Below are 22,592 nucleotides of genomic sequence, written 5' to 3'. Positions count from 1 at the left end.
AAAATTGAAGTTGTCTTAACTCTGTCAAGCCAAAAAGAAAATGAAGCACTGGGCATTTTTCCAATAGCTAGTGTTCACTTTGTATATCTGTATATTTGGTACTCTCACAGTATTTTAAGCTCTTTCATTATTACTGTATCTTTTGATCTATGTTTGTTTCTAGATTATTATTATTGTAATTATTTTAGGGCACCACAAACCAAGTCTATATAAGACAGTAAATTTAATTGATGTGTGTTCTGACTGCTCCACTATACTGGTTATTCTCTCATTTCTCTACCTCTCCTAAGATACAACACCACCATAATTAGAGCAATAGAATACTCCACAAATTGTGTCTTAAGTGATCAAGTGAATGGAAGAACCTAACCAAAACCTCTCACTTTAAATCAAAATCTAGACATGATTAAGCTTAGTGAAGAATACTGAAAGCCAAAAGCTGGTCAAAAACTAAACTATCTACACCAAACAGCCAGGCTGAATGCAAAGGCAAAGTTCTTGAAGACAATGCAAAGTGCCAGTGGGCACACAAATGACGATAAAGCAAAATAGTCTTATTGCTCCTATAAAGAAAGGATTGATGGCTTAGATAAAAGACCAAAACATCCCTAGGTGGGTTTGGGAGGGAAAAACTGGGAGAGAGTAAGGGAAGGGGTAACACTGTCCAAAAAGAAATGTACTCTTTACTCAACTTGTGATTGAAACTCTTCTGTACATCACCTGTATAAAAAAAAAAAATTTTTAACAGCCTAAGTCAAAGCATAATACTGATCTCTTTGGTTCCACAATGGCTGAGAGAGGTAAGAAGGCTACAGAATCATGACACTAACAGGGGCTATTTTTTAGGTTTAGTTATCTTCATTACATGAAAGGGGATGGTAAGAGGCTGGGAAGGTGGCTCAGTGGTAGAGCGCTTGCCTAGCATGCATGAGGCCCTGGGTTCGATTCCTCAGCACCACATAAACAGAAAAAACCGGAAGTGGTGCTGTGGCTCAAGTGGTAGGTAGAGCGCTAGCCTTGAGCTGAAGAGCTGAGGGACAGCTCCCAGGCCCAGAGTTCAGCTCCCATAACCGAAAAAAAGACAAAGCCATGGTAAATCTTGTGGGTGGACATGGGAGGGAAAAATTGAGAGCAAGAAAGGGGTTACACTGTCCAGAAAGAAATGTGACCCTCTTGTACATCACCTTTGTAATAATAATTATGAAAAAAGGCATAGGTAAGCTGCATATACTGATACAGAAGCTGCAGAAAGTTATACAGAAGATCTAGCTAAGATAAGGAAAGTGGCTGTGCTAAGCAACAGATTTTCAATGTAGACAAAACAGCTTTCTATTGGAAGCAGATGCCATCTAGGACTTTTAACAGCTCAAGAAGTCAATTGCCTGATGGCAAATAGGGGCTAATGCAGCTAGTCACTTGAAATTGAAAGCCATATTTACTTAAAATTCTTGGGCCCTTGAGAATATTAGATTTACTCTCCCTGGGACCTATGGGACAAGACTTGGTTGGCAGCACAACTGTTCCAACATGCTTTACTAAATATTGTAAGCTCACTTCTGAGACCTAGTGCTTAAGAAAAAAAGATTCCTCTCAAAATTGTTCTGCTTATTGGCCATGAATTTGGTCACCCAAAAGTTCTGAAGATCTGAGCCAGGCACCAGTGGCTCACGCCTGTAATCCTAGCTACTCAGGAGGCTGAGATCTGAAGATTGTGGTTCAAAGCCAGCCCAGGCAGGAAATTCCTTGAGACTCTTATCTCCAATAAACCACCAGAAAACCGGAAGTGGCACTGTGGCTCAAGAGGTAGGGCACTAGCCTTGAGCTGAAGAGCTGAGGGACAGCGCCCAAGCCCAAAGTTCAAGCCCCATGACCGATAACAACAACAACAAAAGTTCTGAAGATGTATAAGATTAATTTTGTTTTCATGCCTGTTTAAAGAATATCTGTTCTGGGGCTGGGAAGACAGCTTAGTGGTAGAGAGCTTGCCTTGCATGCCTGAGGCCCTGGGTTCGATTCCTCAGCACCACATAAGCAAAAAGAAAAAAGCCGGAGTGACGCTGTGGCTCAGGTGGTAAAGCATTAGCCTTGAGCTGAAGAGCTGAGGGACAGCGCCCAGGCCCATAGTTCAGTCCCCAGACCGGACCCAAAAAAAAAAAAGAATATCTGTTCTAAAGTCCATAGATGAAGGAATAATTTTGATATTCAAGTCTTATTTAGAAAATACATTTCAAACCAGGAATAGTATCACATACCTATAATCCTAGCACTAAAAAGGCAAAGGCAAGGCTAGGAATGTGGCTTAGTGTTAAGAGTGTTTGCCTAGCATGCCTGAGGCCCTGGGTTTGATTCTTCAGTACTACATAAACAGAAAAGGATGGACATGGCACTGTAGCTCAAGTGGTAGAGTGCTAGTCTTGAGCAAAACAAGCTAGGAGAGCATCTAGACCTTGAATTCAAGCCCCAAGACTGGCAAAAAAAAAAAAAAAAAGGCTAAAGGATTATGCAAGGCCAGTCTGGACTATATCAAGAATTCCTGTCAAAATAAAGCAAATAAATATGATAATTACATTCATAAGACTATACCACATACAGTAAATTCTCTGATGGACCTGGGCAAAATAAATTGAAAACCTGGAAAAGATTCACCATTCCAAGTGTAATTAGGAACATTTATAAGACAGGCACCAGTAGCTCATACCTGTAATCCTAGCTAATGGGGGGGCTCAGAGGATTGAGGTTCAAACTAAGCATAAGCAGGAAAGTCCATGAGACTCTTATCTCCAATTAAAGACCAAAAAACCCAGAAGTAGACCTGTGACTCAAGTGGTAGTGTTAGCACCTTCAGCCCTCCCCCCAAAAAATGTTGTTTTGAGCTGTGGCTTAAGTGTAGAATGCTAGCCTGTGCAGGAAAAAAAAAAAAAAATTGTAGCCATGTACCAGAGGCTAAAGCCTGTAACCCTAGGTACTCAGGAGGCTAAGATCTGAGGATCACAGTTAAAAACAAGCCCATGAAAGAAAGTCTGAGACACTTATCTCCAATTAACACCAAAAAGTTAGAAGTAAGCCAGGCGCTGGTGGCTCATATCTATAATCCTAGCTAATCTGAGGAGTGAGGTTCAAAGCCAGCTAGAGACATTTTTTCTAAATTACTTTATTGTTGTTTTAAAGGTGATATACACTGGGGTTACCTTTACATACATCAGGTAATAAGTACATTTCCTACTGCACAGCATCATCTATTCCCTCATTCTATGAAACTCATATATCCCATTAACCACAAGAAAACCAGAAATGATGCTGTGGCTCAAAGTGGTAGACCACTAACCCTTAGCATAAAAGCTCAGGGACAGCACCCAGACCCTGAGTTCAAGCCTCACAACTGACAAAAAAAGTCAGAAGTAGAGCTGAGCCTAAAGTGTTAGAGCACCAGGCTTAAGCCAAAAAAGGGACACTGAGTTCAAGCTCCAGTATAGGCACTCATAATTTGTGATTTATAAGATGTCAAAACATCAACATTATTAAATGTTTAAAGGAAGTTGATTCCAACTCTCATGGGTGACTGAGGGATTCATGATTCAGTGGTGGAAATACCTGCAGATGTAGAGAAGTATCAAGGGAACCAAAATTAGAAGTGGAGCCTGAATTGGTACAATCTTCACACAAAACTAACAGAGGTAGAGTGGAGTTGATTCATATACATGAGTGAAGAAAATGGCTTCTGGTGGAAGACTCTGTGAAAATTGTTGAAGACAACAAGGGAGTAATATATAAACTTACTTGATAAAGTGCCCAAGTTTGAGAGGACTAATTTGAAAAGAAGTTCATCTATGAGTAAATGTTATCAAAGAGCACCATGTGCTACAAAGAAATCTTTCATAAAAGAGTCACATGATGGCTGGGAAGGTGGCTCAGTGGTAGAATGCTTGCCTTGCATGCATGAGGACCTGGGTTCGATTCCTCAGCACCACATAAGATGAAAGGCTGCAAGTAGTGCAGTGGCTCAAGTGGTAGAGCACTAGCCTTGAGCTGAAGAGCTGAGAGACAGCGCCCAGGCCCAGAGTTCAGGCCCACAACTGACCAAAAAAAAAAAAGAATTACATGATGCAGCAAACTATTTTCTTAAGAGAGTGCCACAGCTATCCCAACCTTCAGAAACCACCACCACCACCGTATCACTGAGGTAAGAACCCAACTCCTTCAGAAAAGAACCTTGGGAGGGAGGGATGGGCATAGTGTGGGTGTGGGTGTGCGTGCACTAGTTCTAGAGCTTGAACTCTGGGCACTGTCTATGAGCTTCTTTGCTCAAGGCTAGCACTCTATCCCTTGAATCACAGTACCACTTTTTGGTAGGTAGTCTCATGGACTTTCCTATCTAAGCCGGCTTTTTTTTTTTTTTGGGTCTGGTTGTGGGGCCTGAACTCTGGGCCTGAGAGCTGTCCCTCAGCTCTTCAGCTCAAGGGTAGCACTCTACCACTTGAGCCATAGTGCCACTTCCAGCTTTTTTTTTTCTTTTTGCTTATGTGGTGCTGAGGAATCGAACCCAGGGCCTCAGGCATGCAAGGCAAGCACTCTACCACTGAGCCACCTTCCCAGCCCCTAAGCTGGCTTTGAACCATAAGCCTCAGATCCTAGTCTTCTGAGTAGTTAGGATTACAGGCATGAACCACCAGCACCTGGCCACAATAATGTATTTTTAATTTAAGGTATATACCTTTTTTCAAAACATTATACAATTTAATAGTATAAACACTACTAGCTAGAAGAATGGCTCAAGTTGATAGCCTGTTGAACACTCTCAAAGCTTGAGTTCAAGTCCTAGTATCACCAAAAACAGTTTAAACACAACTTTCATAGGCATTTGGAAACAAGACATTATAGCCTTATTAGAATCATTTTATTATCACCCAAATCTATAGTGTCTCCAAGGCATACCTGTGTGCTAAGTGCAAAAATATGGTTCATATAATAATTGAATGTTGAGGTAACGAGCCCACAATGGTAGGAGAAATGGAAAACAAGAAATTGTACACACACACAAAAATTATATCACTAAACCCAAAAGAAAACTTTCAAATGATGGAAAACATGCTGTAATTCCTACTTCAAAAAAAAAAAAACCCTGTAAACATATATTTGAAATACTTGCATACAGAAGAAAGCTGGAAATGGTACACTCCAAACTATGGAGGCGACATTTGGAAATAAAAGAGAAAAAGTCGTATTTTCATTGTTTAGAATTTTTGACTTTTTTTTAAAGTGTGTACTTGTATTGTTTTTATAATATAAATAACAAAAGGCTAAAAAAAGAAACAAAATAACTTCCTAGGATACAGACTAGAGTTCTTAATTTGGTTGTTTTTGTAGCTTTAATTAGCATTTGAAACAGGAATCAAAAGGTAACTAATCTGCTTCTATTATATGAAAGCTATCAGAATAGTCTAGTTGTATTTAAGAAACTCTATAAGCTGAATTTAAGAAACTAAAAAGTCAAACTTTTGGGGAATAAAATCCTAATATGCACCAAAATAAATCTTCTGCAGCAACTGCATTTTGATAATTTTTAAATTACAAATATTAATGGATACTTATAGTTTATTCAGCACAGATCAAAAAGAAAAAAGTCATTTTATCCCCAGTGTCTTCTGTAATTTCCTTATATAAAACAATGTATTTTCCTTATATAAAACAATGTAATTTCCTTATATAAAACATTTCAAATGTTCCTACATAGATCTTGGGTTTTGTGTGTGTGCATAAAAAGAGAACTACATAAAATTACAGCTGGGGGCTGGGAAAGTGGCTCAGTGGTAGAGCGCTTGCCTTGCATACATGAGGCCCTGGGTTCGATTCCTCAGCACCACATAAGCAAAAAGAAAAAAGCCAGAAGTGGCACTGTGGCTCAAGTGGTAGAGTGCTAGCCTTGAGCTGAAGAGCTGAGGGACAGCGCCCAGGCGCAGAGTTCAGGCCCCACAACCAGACCCCCCAAAAAAAAAATTACAGCCGGGTGGTAGTGGCTCATACCTGTAATCTTAGCTACTCAGGAGGCCGAGATCTAAGGATTGCAATTCAAAGGCAGACGGGGCAGAAAAGACTGTGAGACTCTTAACTTTAATTAACCACCAAAAAACCAGAAGTGGAGTTGTGACTCAAAGTGGTAGAACACAAGCCTTGAGCAAAACAGAGCTCAGGGACAGTGCCTACACCCTGAGTTCAAGCCCTATAACTGACAAAAAATAATAAATATATTACTTATGTCTATATATATATTTATATATATACATATATAAATAAGTATCTTGCTACTTATTCATCAGGACATTTTTTTATACATGTTTACCTAGTTGTAAACTCCCCACCCCCTTTTTTTTGGTGGTACTGAAGTTTGAACTCAGGGCCTTATGTTTGGTAGGTAGGTTCTCTACTACTTGAGCCACTAGCCCAGTCCTTTTCACTTTCATTATTTTTTAAATAAGGTCTTGCTTTTTGCTTGGACTAGCCTGGAAAGAGATTCAACTATTTATAGTTCCTAAGTAGCTGGGATGACAGACCCAAGCTTCAACACTCAAGCTTTTTTTCATCAGTTAAGAGGAATGTCTCACAACAGCTTGCTGAAACTGCAATCCTCCAAATCTCCACCTCCCCAAATTAACTAGGATTACAGGCATAAGCCAGTATGCCCAAATCCATTTACTGTTTTATCTATAAGAAATAGTTTTGAGTGTCTCATTTATGAGCTTTTTTTAGATAGAAAATGTAACAATATAAAATTTACTCCAAAACAGTTGAGCAGATAGTGATATAAATACAATAGCCAAGTGTCCTAGCTACTCAGAAGGCTGAGATCTGAGGTTCATGGTTCAAAGCCAGTCCAGGCAGAAAAGTCACTAAGTCTCTTACCTCCAGTTAACCAGCAAAAAAACGTAACTGGAGCTATACTTCAAGTGGTAGAGTGCTAGCCTTGAATGTAAAAGCTAAGGGACAAGCTAAGGCCTGCACTGGGACAAACCCCCAATACTGATAGGAAAACAGAAACAAAATTTAACAACCACCTGGTTACCACAGGATAGCAATTTTATCTTAAAGTTTTTTTGTTTCTTTTTATTTTTTTGGTTTTGTTTTTACAATGCATCTTTCTAAGTCAAAAATCTATCCTCAAGTTTATTTATCAGCAGTCAAACAAAACTATATACTACATGTTTCCAGGCCAGTGCCCCTGAGAAATACCCAGTGTCTATAGGGCTGTCCCCCCACTCCCAATTCAACAGTGGGCTGAGTCAGATTCTAAACACTGCTTCAAATAGTTCACAGAATAATTAGATAAAATAAACTATTAAATCATGGTATATCCACCACCATCTTGAGAAATTTTGGTCCTTAAGATTTGGTCCAATATTTTTGTCCAGTCTCACTTTTAATAAATACAGGATTTGAGCCAAAGAACAAAAACTATATCCCAAAGATCTTAACATGTAAGGAAACAGTAATAAACTTCAATTTCTTAAAAATTTACTCATTCTTTTCTATCATCTTTTATCCTAGCTTAAATCAATGTATTTTTTCATTGGAGTACCATACTTTAGACATTCATGACTCATTAAGTACAACCTGAGCTCATTAAGTCCTCAGAAAGAACTAGCTCTTGTCATCAGCTAGTCTTGGCCTCAAACAATCTAGATTAAAGAAATTATGACATGTAACAGAAACACCACACCTCTAACAACTATGTCTATCACCCAACTCACTCTAATGCCACCCAGCACAATCTACTCACCAAACCCATTTTTTTGGATTGAAAAACAAAATTACTAAACAAAAGTTGAAAAACTTGACCACTGTGGTGTTTATACATTGCTCTTTTTATACTTTTTTAGAAATAGGCCTGTCTATGAAAAGACAATGATGAAAATACATTCAGATTAACAACACCCTATCTTTAAAATTGTCCACTGTTCCAAAAGGGTTTTTTTTTTGTTTTTTCTCTACACTGCCATGAAATATTATTTTATGCTCTAATACTATTAGACCAAAGAAAAATATAACATGAACCTTTTCAGAAACACATTTTCATTTAATATGACACATGGGGTTATTAACTTTTCTGACCACTATTGCCAATATTCATTCAAACCTACCTCTAGTTCTTTAATTTTTTCTTCTGCTATTTTCTGTTTCTCTAACAGCTGGTTGTGAATTACCTCCTTGGATTGAAGAATAAACCTATAAAACAAAGTTGAAAATTAAGCTACATATTCATCAAAATCAATAGGTATATGCTACAAACTTCACTATGAGAAAATTGATATCTCAACTCAAGACAAAAGAAAATATACTGTTAATGTGAAAAACTTAGGAAACCACTACAGTCTGTAAGCCTTCTTTGTGGAAAACAAATAATGACTTGAAAGTGCTTTTTATTTCTAATTAAAGAAGGGAACCAGGCTTCAAGTAGATTCATTAAAAAAATAAAGTCATAAAAATATTTTAGGAGAAAATCAGCATTAAAATAATTCTGTAACTTTTTTCATTTATCTAACTTCACTTTATTCAGACTTTTCTAAATAGTATTTGTAAATTGAAGCTTTTCTTTTTTTTAATTTTCTGGTAACAGCAGTTAACTCATGACCTTTGAAAGTTACAATCAAGTACTGTGTTAGGATCAATGCATTAGTGTTTATATGAGCTCCTCACACAAAAATCACTGTATAAGCCTATTATTATTATTTCCAGAGTGTGTAATACCTCTGAAAAGCTCAAAATGCACAAATGGAAAATTTCATTTTTTTCCATTTTATAATCACGGACATTATTTACCAGATGAGGGCAGAAATATTGAAGACGCTTTCAAAGTTAACACTGAATCTGTTTTGAGGCTTTATGTTCATTACTCTATTGCAGGGAATGGAAGAACAAACTGTTTTAAGTAAATGAACTATAATTATTTCCCTACAATTAGAACCAAGGGTAAACCCCAATTATTTAGACCTCTTTCAGGACCATCTAACCAGGCCAAAAAAATTTTCAAGTAAAGATTATCACTAATCAAACAAACTATTTCTTCTTTTTACAGTAGAATTCAACAGTAGAGAACTAAACATTATCCCTTAACAAGAAAGCACATTTAAAGTAGCAATATGCAATTTCTTCTCTCTACCCAACAGAAACAACACTGTACCCAAGTGGCATCTCACCAAAAGGCTCTGTTACCATAAAACACAAGACCAAAAAGAGCAAGCTATGTTCTGATACCTAAGAGGAAACTTCCTTCTTCATGAATATACTTTGTCATTATCTATTAATATAAGCTGATAAACCTCTCTTTTTTACTCCATGAATTACTGAGCCACATTTCTTATACGGCCAGCCAAGGTAATTTAACTAAGATTATCTTAATCTTTGGTAGAAACTTTAACTTTTCTAAGAATTTTACAAAAATTATATGCTAGCGCCGGGCACTGGTGGCTCACGCCTGTAATCCTAGCTACTCAGGAGGCTGAGATCTGAGAATCGCGGTTCAAAGCCAGCCCGGGCAGGAAAGACTGTGAGACTCCTATCTCCAATAAACCACCAGAAAACCGGAAGTGGCACTGTAGCTCAAGTGGTAGAGCGCTAGCCTTGAGCTGAAGAGCTAAGGGACAGCGCCCAGGCCCAGAGTTCAAGCCCCACGACCGACAAAAAAAAAAAAACATTATATGCTAGGAAGATTGCTCATATTGCAAAGTATTAATTAAATCTATATCTTTTCCTATATCCAACCCTTCATGTCAAAAATGTTCCTATTTACTAGTTCCAAGAGACAAGTACTATTTTGGATAAGACTGTGGTGCACAAAATATTTTTCTCAGAACTAAGTCATGCCAGATTTGAGAAGAGTTGTTTTTGAACTGAATTAGGTCTTGGTGACACCATGTAAGAAACATTATAAAACAAGGTCCAAGAGTTGCCAAATAATATCATCACATGTATAATTTTATAAAGAAAGTCTTTTAGTCATATAAGCAATTTCCAAAGTGAAATATATCTTTTTAAATAGCATTGATTGCTGGCTAATAAGTAATATTCTCAAATAATAGGTTATCAGACATCATGTTTATTAGCGTCTGAGAAAATTTCAAAGCTAAGATTAGAGGTCAAGTCATTACTTATGTGTCCTTTAAAAAGAAAGTATTTGAACAGATACTAAATCCCTTGAGCAGAAAATAAAATTACTAGAAAGCAAGAACACTCAACAACAAAAACATGTTTTTCCATGGCCACACATCCCTGAGGTAACTACATTGGATTGTGCCAACTTCAAAGGTCAGAGGCTGGCCAACCTACTACTATAAGCTTAAAACATCTCAGCTATGAAAGTTTTAAAAAAACAAGGATGAGTACCACAGTGTAACCACAAATGTTTACCTCAAAAAGCAGTTACATAGTCAAAATTCAAACACAATTTATATAAAATTTGGTTAAGTCCTCCATTTTTAAAAAATACAGAGATTTTTAAGAGCTGCAAGAAATACCTAGACTTCTGAAAAATCTTTTTAAAACACCTTATGTTGTTTAAAAAGGCAGTAAAGTGGGGTGCTAGTGGCTCACACCCGTAATCCTAGCTACTCAGGAGGCTAAGATCTGAGGATCACGATACAAAGCCAGCCAGGGCAGGAAAGTCTGTGAGACTCTTATCTCCAATAAACCACTAGAAAACTGGAAGTGGCACTGTGGCTCAAGTGGCAGAGCACTAGCCTTGAGCTGAAGAGCTGAGGGACATGCCCAGGCCCAAAGTTCAAGCCCCACAACCAACAAAAAAAGTAAAATTAAAATTAAACTAAAAGACAGTAAATTACAAGATACTATCTGGAGAAAATATAGTCTTATTTTCATAAAGGAATATTAGATACAATGTTTCTCAATGTAGAGAATCTCAGAGATACTGCCTGATTATAGGTAAGGTAACAAAAAGGAAAATAAAAGATTCTGGGATTCAAAATGTGCCACAATGGAAAAATGAATCAAGAAAAGTATTCTCCAGTGTCACATGGAATGCATATGTGCTTAATACCCAGGATTATATAACCAAGATTAGAGTCAATACTCTGTAAAAGGCCTCCATTTGCACCTGCAAATTCATGCTGTATGGCCCTTCACTGTCAACTCTCAAAACCTTGTAACTAGCTGTTATTACATCCTCACTTAATCGTAATTATGCTAGCTGAACAATACACTTCTCTGATGGCTTAGATTTCATTACGTGAGAAACATCAGAAGCTATGTTCTGCATCATCCTACAAGCTAGTACATGACTTCTACTTTCTTTTTGTGTATGTGCAGGTACTAGGGCTTGAGCTCAGTACTTTGGCATTCTTACAAGGCTTTCTTGCTCACCATTGGTGATCTATCACTTGAACCTTGAATTCAGCCCCCAACTGTTTGCTAGTTAATTGGTGACAGAATCTTTTGGACTTTTCTGCCCAAGCTGGCTTGAGTCAAGATCATCTGATCTTAGCTTCCTGAGTAGCTAAGACTAATAAGCATGAGCCTCCAGACCCCAGGAAATTTCACTTTCTTATACATGAGCATAAATCAAAAGTGCTGTTCACCTGCCCAAAACACAATCCAGAACCAATGTTTTTTGGGTATACTTCCAAAGTATGGTCATTTGAACATACGTTACTCAGAATAAGAAAAAACAGTTTTTGTTAGGGCTGAAGTGGCTTAGACTGCCATTCTAACAAACACCAGACTCTATTTCCAACCCAGTACTGCCAAAATAAATGAATGAATAAAAATAAAAACAAAACAAAGAGAAACAAAAATAAATATGCTTGGGGCTGGGAAGGTGGCTCAGTGGTAGAGTGCTTGCCTTGAATGCATGAGGCCCTGGATTCGATTCCTCAGCACCACATAAGCAAAAAGAAAAAAGCCGGAAGTGGCACTGTGGCTCAAGTGGTAGAGCGCTAGCCTTGAGATGAAGAGCTGAGGGACAGCGCCCAGGCCCAGAGTTCAGGCCCCATGACCGGACCCAAAAAAAAATAAATAAATATGCTTTCCGTAGTGTGCACTAAGTGTGAAACTTATATAGGATGTCTGACAATATATCCTAGTGGCACTTAAACTTCAGAACAGCCACAAATGAAATAACACAAAAAGAATGAGTAAGAATGAACTAGTCTTGCTTCTTTGCCTCACTCCTCTGATCCTAAAAAACACCTGCAAGGCTGGGAAGATTGCTTAGTGGTAGAGTGCTTGCCTAGCATGCATGAAGCCCTGGATTTGATTCCTTAGTACCACATAAACAGGAAAAACAAAAACAGAAGTGGCTCAAGAAAACTTTCTTGCAGAAGCCAGGCGCTGTAATCCTAGCTACTCAAGAGGTTGAGATCTGAGGATCATGGTTCAAAGCCAGCCTGGGCAGGAAAGTCCATGAGACTGTTATTTCCAGGAACTACCAGAAAACTGGAAGTGGCGCTGTGGCTCAAAGTGGTAGAGGGCTAGCCTCACACAAAAAAGAGCTCAGGGCCGGGTGCTGGTGGCTCATCTAGCTACTCTACTCCCAAGTATATAACCAAATTATTCACAATAGCTGAGACATGAACTCAGACTCAGTACCTATCAACAAATGCATGCCAGGTATGTAATATAATGTATAAATGGAATACGTATACATAGTATAAAAATTTCTAGCCATAAAAGAGAATGAAATCCTATCCTGTGCCAGATAGATGGGACTAGAGGTCATTATATCAACTACAATAGAACATAGTAAAACAAATATTCATATGGAAGTTTAAAAAAAAAAAAGCAGGGCGCCAGCATCTCCTGCCTGTAATCCTATAATCCTAGCTACTCTAGAGGCACAGATGTGAGTGAGGATCCAAGTTCAAATCCAGCCTGGACAGGAAAGTCCTTGAGACTCTTCTCTCCAATTACCAAAAGCTAGAAATGAAGCTGTGGCTCAAAGCATTAAGAGTGCTATCCTTGAGCACAAAAGCTTAGGGACAACAGCACCTAGGCCCTGAACTCAAGCCCCAGGACTGTAAAGCTAAAAATAGACAGTGACTACAGACACAGTGAAAAGTTATACAGGGTTGAAAAGTGAAAAAACTTAATTGGACTCAAACTGCACACTATATACATGCATGCAAATATACTGTACTTGATACATGTTAATTTTTATATTAAAACAAACTAAATAGATATACAACTAATGATGGCAACTTACAAAGAAATGAAAAGAACTAGAAATAGTATAAATAAGATGAATATAAACAGTACCAATTGAAATGAATTTATTCTATTGTAACAATAAGAAATAGTTTGGAGCTTTTTTTAATAGTTGGTAGGAACACGTTATTCATGGTATGAGTGCTTCTGAGTAACAGTATAACTCAAATTTGATTCCAAATAAACTATTTTCCTAAGAAAGCAACAAAAACTATTTTCCTTTAAAAAAAAAAATACAGGAGTCATTCTTAGCCACTTCAACATAACCCATTTTCAGCCTATTGACAGTGTATTCTTTTCTAATAAACTTTCTTAAAAAGAAAAAAATATATAAGGAAAAAGAAAGATGAAGAGTGAATAATTTTGAAATATAGTGCAACTTTGTATGAAGATGGTATAAAGAACCTCAGTGAAAGTTGTTCATCACTGACTGGGAGCACAATGAAAGAGAAAACAATAAAAGGCAATATATACACATCTAAAATGCCATGGTGAAACCTCTTGGTGCAATTAATACTCTCTTAAAAGAAAAAATGAGGCCAGGTACTGGTGGCTCACACCTGTAATCCTAGGTACCCAGAAGGCTGAGATCTGAGTTCAAAGCCAGCCGGGCAGGACAGTCTGTGAGACTCTTATCTCTGCTTAACCACCAGAAAAGCGGAAGTGGCGCTGTGGCTCAAGTGGTAGAGCGCTTGCCTTGAGCTGAAGAGCTTAGGGTCAGCGCCCAGGCCCAGAGTTCAAGACCCATGGCCAACCAAAAAAAAAAAGAAAAAATGAATGACAGGAAAGTAAACAAGCTCTGATGGGAGCACCAGTGGGAGTAGGAAAGAGTAATAGTGGATGAACATGGTTAAATGTAGACAATGTTATTTTTAATCTGTATACAAAACTAAAACAATGAAGCCTGTTAAAATTGTTTTTAGAAGAGGAACAGTAAGGGAGAGTAGTAAGTGATAAGGAAGGAGGGTGATCTGGGATAATCCTTTACAGGTGTGAAATTGTCACAATGAAACACCCTTTGTACAACTAACATATGCTAATTTAAAAAAAAAAAGTTGGTTGGCAAATTATGGCTTGCAGGCCAATGCAGTCATGCTTATTTGTTTATATAATGCCATGGCCTACTTTTTCACTACAATGGCAAAATTACGAAAGAACTGCAGAGTACAAGGCCAGCAAAGGCAAAAATAAGTGTTATCTGGCTTATTAAAATAAATAAATAAATAAATAAATAGAGGCTGGGAAGGTGGCTCAGTGGTAGAGCGCTTGCCTTGCATGCATGAGGCCCTGGGTTCGATTCCTTAGCACCACATAAGTAAAAAGCTGGAAGTGGCGCTGTGGCTCAAGTGGTAGAGCGCTAGCCTTGCTTGAGCTGAAGAGCTGAGGGACAGTGCCCAGGCCGAGAGTTCAGGCCCCACGACTAACAAAAAAAGTAAATAAAAATACTTGCCAATCTCTGATCTAAAGAAAAACAGTAACAATTTCTTACAGGCTCATAATATTCAAAATGTATAGTAAGAGATGATGTGAGAGAAGAAGTAAGGTTAGGAGTGGAGAAAAGAGAAAAAAGCTCTATTACAGGAGACTTGCAGAAGGAGGTTGGGTGAATGAGAATAAATATGGTGGAAGTAGTTCAATTACATGTATGAAAACAGAACATCAAAACTTGTTGAAAATATTAGAAAGTGGAGTGGGGCAAGGGAGAGTGACAGAGGGACTGGGGTTGATTGAGATACATTGTATACATGTGTAGAAATTTCACAATGAACCACTTCTATAAGTAATGTGTGCTAATAAAAGAAGATGAAGTAGTATAATAAAAAAAAATAATTTAGGGAAGGTGGCTCAGTGGTAGAGCGCTTGCCTTGCATGCATGAGGCCCTGGGTTCAATTCCTCAGCACCACATAAGCAAAAAGAAAAAAGCCGGAAGTGGTACTGTGGCTCAAGTGGTAGAGCACTAGCCTTGAGCTGAAGAGCTGAGGGACAGTGCCCAGGCCCAGAGTTCAGGCCCCACGATTGGACCCAAAAACAAATTTTTAGCCGGGCACCGGTGGCTCACGCCTGTAATCCTAGCTACTCAGGAGGAGGACTCTTATCTCCAATAAACCACTAGAAAACCAGAAGTGGTGCTGTGGCTCAAATCGTAGAGCTCTGGCCTTGAGCTGAAGAGCGCAGGGACAGTGCCCAAGCCGAGTTCAAGCCCCACAACTGACCAAAAAAAAAAAAAAAAAAATTAAAAATTAAAAAAAAGAGAGAAAGAATAAGAATAGTTCCAACACTCAGGAAAGTAAGGCAGGAGGATTGACGTTCCAGGCTAGCATGGGCTACAGAGCAAGTTTCTGGCCAGCTTGGGATGGAAGAACCTCAATGAAATAAAGATGTGAGGGGTGGGGCCTTTAGCTAAGTGGAAGAGAATTTTGCTTGCCAAGTGCAAGGCCCAGAGTTCAGTCCTCAGCTTTGGCCAATAAATAAATAAATAAATAAGGATGTGACTCAAGTGGTAGACACCTGTCTAGCAAGCAAGAGGCTTTGAATTCAAGTTCAAATATTTCTTTTTTGTTGGTCGTGAAGCTTGGAACTCTGGGCCTGGGCACTGTCCCTCCGCTCTTCAGCTCAGGGCTAGCATTCTACCACTTGAGCCACAGCACCACTTTCAGCTTTTTCTGTTTATGTGGTGCTGAGGAATCAAACCCAGGGCCTCATGTGTGCGAGGGAAGGACTCTACTACTGAGCCAACTTCCCAGCCCTCAAGTTCAACTTTAAAAAAAAAAAAAAAAAAAACAGGCATTGGTGGCTCATGCCTGTAATCCTAGCTATTCAGAAGGCTGAGATCTGAGGACTTCGGTTCAGAGCTAGCACAGGCAGACAAATCTAAGACTAACCAGCAAAAAACCCCAGAAGTGGAGGTATGGCTCAGGTGGTAGAGCCTTGAGCAAAAAAGCTAAGCAAGAGTAAGAGGTCCTAAGTTCAAACCCCAGTACTACTTGGTGCACGTGCACACAGGCACGCATACACACACACAAAAACATAACACACACAAAATAATAAGTGCTGGGAGAGAGAAAGAACCCTACACATTGCTGGCAGGAATGTAAATGATTACAACTACTGTGGAAAACAGGCAGCTATTCAAGAATGTTAAAACATAAAATTATCATATGACCTAGCAATTCCTTTCCAAGAAATAGTCACTGAAAACATGTCTGCATAAAAACTTGCACATAAATGTTCATAAGCAGTATTATAATAGTTAAAAAGTGGCAACAATTCAACTGCATATCTATACATGAATAGATTAGTAAGTGGTATAACTTACATGTGGAAGCTAAAAGGTTGAAGTCATCAAAGCAGAGTGGTTACCAGAGTCTGAGATTTACAGTGGGAGGGGTAGATGGCTAATAGGTACAAGGCTGTAGCTGGATAGGAGAAATGATTTCTAATACTCTACAGGAGAACTATGGTTTTATGGTGGACAACAATCATTTCATAATAGCTAGTAGGAGATTTTCAGTGTTCTTAATACTAATTTCAGTGATAGATAAGTCAATAACCTTAATTTGATCTTATATACTGAAAGCATGTATTGAAATGCCACACTATACCCCATAAACACATACAATTACCATGTGTCAACTAAAAATAAAAATTATTTAAGATAAAAGCGAGTACAGTCATACAATAAAACATTCAACAATAAAAAGAAATTAAGAATTGATACAAAGCCTAGGTACTCAGGAGGCTGAGATCTGAGGATCGAGGTTCAAAGCCAGCCTGGGCAGGAAAGTTCATGAGACTCTTATCTCCAATAAAACACTAGAAAACCGGAAGTGGTGCTGTGGCTCAAGAGGTAGAGCACTCGCCTTGAGCTGAAGAGCACAGGGACAGCACCCAAGCCCAGAGTTCTAGCCCCACGACCGACAAAAAAAAAAAAGAATTGATACAAGCTCTAACATAGATGAACCTTTAAAGACAAAATGCTAAGAGAAAGGTACAACCACATATTATATCACTGCATGATTCCATTCACACATGAAATATCAAGAGGCCAATCTGTAGACATCGAGAACATAAAATAACTGCTAATGTTGGGCTGGGAGGGTGGCTCAATGGTAGAGCACTTGCCTTGCATGCATGAGGCCCAGGGTTTGATTCCTCAGCACCACATAAGCAGAAAAAATAAAAAAGCCAAAAGTGGCACTGTGCTCAAGTGGTAGAGTGCTAGCCTTGAGCTGAAGAGCTGGGGAACAGTGCCCAGGCCCAGAGTTCAGGCCCCACGACCAGACCAAAAAATAAATAAATAAATAACTGCTAATGCATAGGAGGACTGGAGGAGTCTTTTGGAAGTGGCAAGTATGTTCTGGAATCAGAAAAGGATTATGACTGCAGAACTTCATAAGTATAGAAAAACCACTGAACTGTACACTTTAAATGGAAAAATATGAGCTGGAGGCATGGCTCAAGTGAGAAGGCATCTTAACAAGCACAAGGCCCTGATTTTAAACCTCAGTATCAATCAGTCATCAATGGCTCACACCCGTAATCCTAGCTACTCAGGATGCTAGGACTTAGTATTACAATTTGAAGCTAGCCCAGGCAGAAAAGTCTGCAAGCCACTATCTCCAATTTACTAACAAAAACCTGGGCTGGAAGCATGGTTTTAGAGGTAGAGCACCAGCTGTGAGCATGAAGCCCAAAGTTCAGACATGATACCAGCAAAAAAAAAAGGGGGGGGGGAGGAATAGGAACAAAAGGAACAAACTACTGTCATATGGAAAAATTATTGAGAAATATCTAAAGCATTAAACATTATGCAAAGTCAAAGAATTCAGACACAAAAAAGCTACATATGGTGTGATTCTATTTCCATAACACATTTAAAAAATGCAAAATTACAAGGACAGAAACCAAATCAATCCTAACCAGGGGTTAGGGAGAGTTTTGCCCACAAATGGATATGAAAAAATACTTTGGGATGATGTGTATTTTCTATAACTAGTAGTGATAATTTCATAACAGTATATTTGTCAAAGTTTTTTTAAGATTTTTATTTTTTTGTTAAACAAATATATAATTTTTACAGATACATTATTTTATATAAACATATTTTTATTACAGGTAAATATTTTCTATATAAATAATACCTCAAAAAAAAAAAAGCTAAATACAGGCATGGCAGCACACACCTGCAGGCCCAGAAACTCCCTACTTCTAGAGGAGGATCACCTGAGCCAGTATGTTCAGGGCCAGCCTGGTTATATAAAATATAAACAATCCAGGAAATGAATTGACATCTACTCCCAACAAAACAAATAACAGATTAATCATGAAATTATTTTAACAGGGCTAGGACTATAGCTTAGTGCTAAAGCAACTGCCTGTGTGAAGCCCTGGATTCAATCCCCAGGATTACTTCCCAAAAGGAAATGACTTTAACCTTTGTATTTTAAGAGTCTCATTGTGAGTCGGGTGCTGGTGGCTCCCTCCTGTAATCCTAGCTACTGAGGAGGCTGAGATCAGAAGATCGTGGTATAAAGCACAGGCAGGAAAGTCCATGAGACACTCATCTCCAATTAACCACCAGAAAAATCAGAAGTCAAGCTGTAGCTCAACTGGTAGAATGCTACCATTAAACATAAAAACTCAGGGGCTGGGAAGGTGGCTCAGTGGTAGAGCACTTGCCTTGTATGCATGAGGCCCTGGGTTCAATTCCTCAGCACCACATAAGCAGAAAAAGCTGGAAGTGGCGCTGTGGCTCAAGTGGTAGAGTGCTCACCTTGCGTTGAAGAGCTGAGGGACAGCGCCCAGGCCCAGAGTTCAGGCCCCACGACCAGCCAAAAAAAACAAAACAAAACATAAAAGCTCAGGGAGCCAGGCGCTGGTGGCTCACGCCTGTAATCCTAGCTACTCAGGAGACTGAGATCTGAGGATCTCGGTTTGGTTCAAAGCCAGCCTGGGCAGGAAAGTCCCTGAAACTCTTATCTCCAATAAACCACCAGAAAACAGGAAGTGGAGCTGTGGCTCAAGTGGTGGAGCGCTAGCCTTGAGCTGAAGAGCTGACGGAGAGCACCCAAGCCTAGAGTTCAAGCCCCACAACCAACAACAATATTAAAAAAAAAAAAGCTCAGGGACAACATACAGGCCCTTAGTTCCCACAACCAACCAATAAACAACTCCCCCACCCCCCCCCAAACCAAAACAAAGAGTCTCAATGTGACTAAGAAAAAGAATGTTGATATTTTTATTAAAAAACAACTGTTGAAATCAAAAAAAAAAAAAGAACTTCGGGGAAGGGAGGGAGGGAGGGGATGGTAGGGGGAAAACAATGGAGGGGCTAACAATGTTCAAGAGGAAGTGTACTCATTACCTCACTCATGTAACTGTAACCCTCTGTATAGTATCTTTACAATAAAAAAAAAAAAGAGTAAAAAAAAAAAAAAACAACTGTTGAGCCAGGTACCAGTAGCTCACACCTGTAATTCTAGGTACTCAGGAGACTGAAATCTAAGGATTGAGGTTTGAAGCCAGCCTGGGATGGAAAGTCTATGAGACTCTCATTACCAGTTAACCACCAAAAAAGCTGGAAGTGAATCTGTGACTCAAGGGTTGAACACTAGACTTGAGCACAAAAGCTGAGGAATAGCACCAAGGCCAAGCAATTAAGCTCCAGGACTGGCATTAAAAAAAAGAAAGAAAAAGAAAAATGCTGGGCTGGGTACTGGTGGCTCATGCCTTTATCCTCACTGGCAGAGAGCAAGTTACAGATAAGTAATAAAGACCAGAATGAACTCTATAGTTTTCAACAAAAGTAGGTGTCAGTGTAAACTCAGCTTAACATATATAATTGATATACATTTTAAAAATTATAGATCTGAATACACACCTATACTTAAACCTGAACCTATCTGTCTATTCACTGAGAGGACCTAGAAATAGTGGTACACAGTATCAACAAACATACCCAGTAACCATATCTTGGTTTGTAAATATCATTCTTCAGTAAAGGGAATCAGAATTTTTAGGGAGAAGACTAATTTTAGTGTTCACACCAGGTAAATACAAGATGAACCTGATACATCCTATAGTATGGTTAAGTCAGGAAACATTCTAAAAACAAAAGGCTAAAAATAATGAAAATCTTTAGATAGAAAATATTTGCACAACACCTATCTAATAAAGGACTAACATAAAATTTATACAAAGAACTGAACAACAGCAACAAAAACAAAATGCCCATATTAAAAGCTACAGAACATCTGCCTAGCAAATACGCCTTGAATTCAATCCCTACTACCACAGAAAAAAAAAAAAAGAAAGAAAAAAATATCTGAATAGACATCTCATCAAAGAGAAAGAGAAAAAATAATCATGTGGGTCAGGAGGAGTGGCTCAGTTATAGAGCACCTACCACGTAAGTGCAAGGCTGAGTTTAAATGCCAACACACACACACACACACACACACACACACACACACACACACACACACACACAAGACGCAGGTGAGATATATTCAACATCACATACCAGTAGAGAATGGCAAATTCTATTGACAGTGAGATATTACTACACATCTATAATATAGTGACAAAATCCAAAAATATTGGCACCACTACCAAATGCTAGTGAAGATACAGAACAAGAATACTCATTCATTGCTGGAGGGAATGCAAAAGTAGTACAGGCCACTTTGAAAAATAGTTTAGAAGCTTCTCATAAAGTTAAATATATGACCAAACAATTATACTCTTCAGTATTTCCAAATGAGTTGCAAACGTTATGTATATAAAAACCTGCACACAAAAGTTTACAACAGCTCTATTCATAATTGCTAAAACCTAGAAGCAACCAAAATATCCCTCAATGGATATTTTATCCTTAAATGGATAAACTGTGGAACATCCATACAATGGAGTATTATTCAGCAAGAAAAAGAAATGAGTTATCAAGCCACAATGACATGGAAAAAAATCTTGAAACACATTATTGCCAAGTATGCCTATATTGCCAGTATGAAATGGCTACACACTGTAGCCATGATTCCAACTGAATGACATTCCAGAAAAGGCAGAGCTACAGAACCAGGAGAGAAAGATCAGCGATCACCAGAGAGGAGAGGCAGGAAGGAAGGATGGGAGGGGGATGAATAGATAGAGCACAAAGAATTTAGGGGACAATAAAACTATCAATGTGACAATGTAATGTTTGATACAAAGACTATATATTTATCAAAGCCTAGGACTAGAAAATATAATGATTCTCAATATATACTATGTATGAATCTTATTTAAAATTTTTAAATAAATTTAAAAGTTTTAACAAATGTAAGATTTTAAATAATGCAAGACAATAACAGAGAAAACTGAGAAAAGGAGAAGAAAAGATACCTTAAATGTAGCTCAGTGGCAAAGCACTTGTCTAGCAAGTGCAACATCCTGGGTTCGATCCTAGTACCAAAAAAGAGAAGACAAAAAAAGGGGGGGGGAGGGCTGGGAACAAAAAAAAGGACATAGGCAACAACTTCATTTCATCCTTTCAATGAGGGGGGAAAATGGAGGAAGATTTAGAAGCACTGAAAGGATGAGGGAGAACAATAAAACGGGTAGTAGTGATCAAGATGCATTGTACTCATAATCTGACATATAAAATTATAACAACTACTTAATAAAAAAAATCACTAAGAGACTTGAGTAAATGCAAAAGAAAAAAGAAATCGGAGAACCAAATGCAATGTCAATCTAATATCACAAATGTGAAAGTAAAAGAAAACAGTAAGGATTGAAAAGGGTACGGTACAAGAAAAACCCAAGAGGTAGTTTCCTGAAAGTTAAGGGGAGGAAGATCTACTAAAGACTATGAATATGACAAAGAAGATGATGAAAAAAGAAATCACCCAATCCCATATATAAACATTCCTTGTTGCAGATAAGCAGCACACACTGCTAGGCTCAATTTCTACTAATTAAAATCAGTCTCTTTTTAAATCACAACTACTATTTGGTACTTACTCCAAGTAAATAATCTCCTCTGATAAATAATCTCTTGTTTACCACTTTTACCCTTACTAAGCATGGCACTATTGTACAGCTTCCTTCAGGCTGTGATCTTTTAGTAAGTAGGTTAAACTATGACAATGGATAAAATACAAGCACTAAGGCATAAAAAAATCCTAATACTGAATACAGAACAGAAAACTGGTATAAGGGCTGAGAAGGTGGCTCAGTGGTAGAATGCTTGCCTTGCATGCCTGAGGCCCTGGGTTCCATTCCTCAGCACCACATAAGAAAAAAGCCGAAGTGGCGCTGTGGCTCAAGTGGTAGAGCACTAGCCTTGAGCTGAAGAGCTGAGGGACAGCGCCCAGGCCCAGAGTTCAGGCCCCACAACTGGACC

The 22,592-nt window shown here is 38.5% G+C and overlaps 1 protein-coding gene across 1 annotated transcript in view; it reads right to left on the bottom strand.

Moving 5' to 3' along the window:
- The window catches only part of Pfdn1 (prefoldin subunit 1), a 66,126-nt gene that overhangs the window by 30,767 nt on the left and 12,767 nt on the right, over positions 1-22,592 (bottom strand). The window contains exon 3 of the mRNA XM_013020326.1: positions 8,133-8,217. Coding sequence (XP_012875780.1) covers positions 8,133-8,217 — 85 coding nt within the window. The remainder of the gene's footprint in view (positions 1-8,132; positions 8,218-22,592) is intronic.

This window comes from Dipodomys ordii, unplaced genomic scaffold, assembly GCF_000151885.1.
Source record: "Dipodomys ordii isolate 6190 unplaced genomic scaffold, Dord_2.0 Scaffold50, whole genome shotgun sequence".
In the NCBI taxonomy this organism is placed as follows: domain Eukaryota; kingdom Metazoa; phylum Chordata; class Mammalia; order Rodentia; family Heteromyidae; genus Dipodomys; species Dipodomys ordii.
This window is presented reverse-complemented; position numbering and strand designations above follow the sequence as displayed.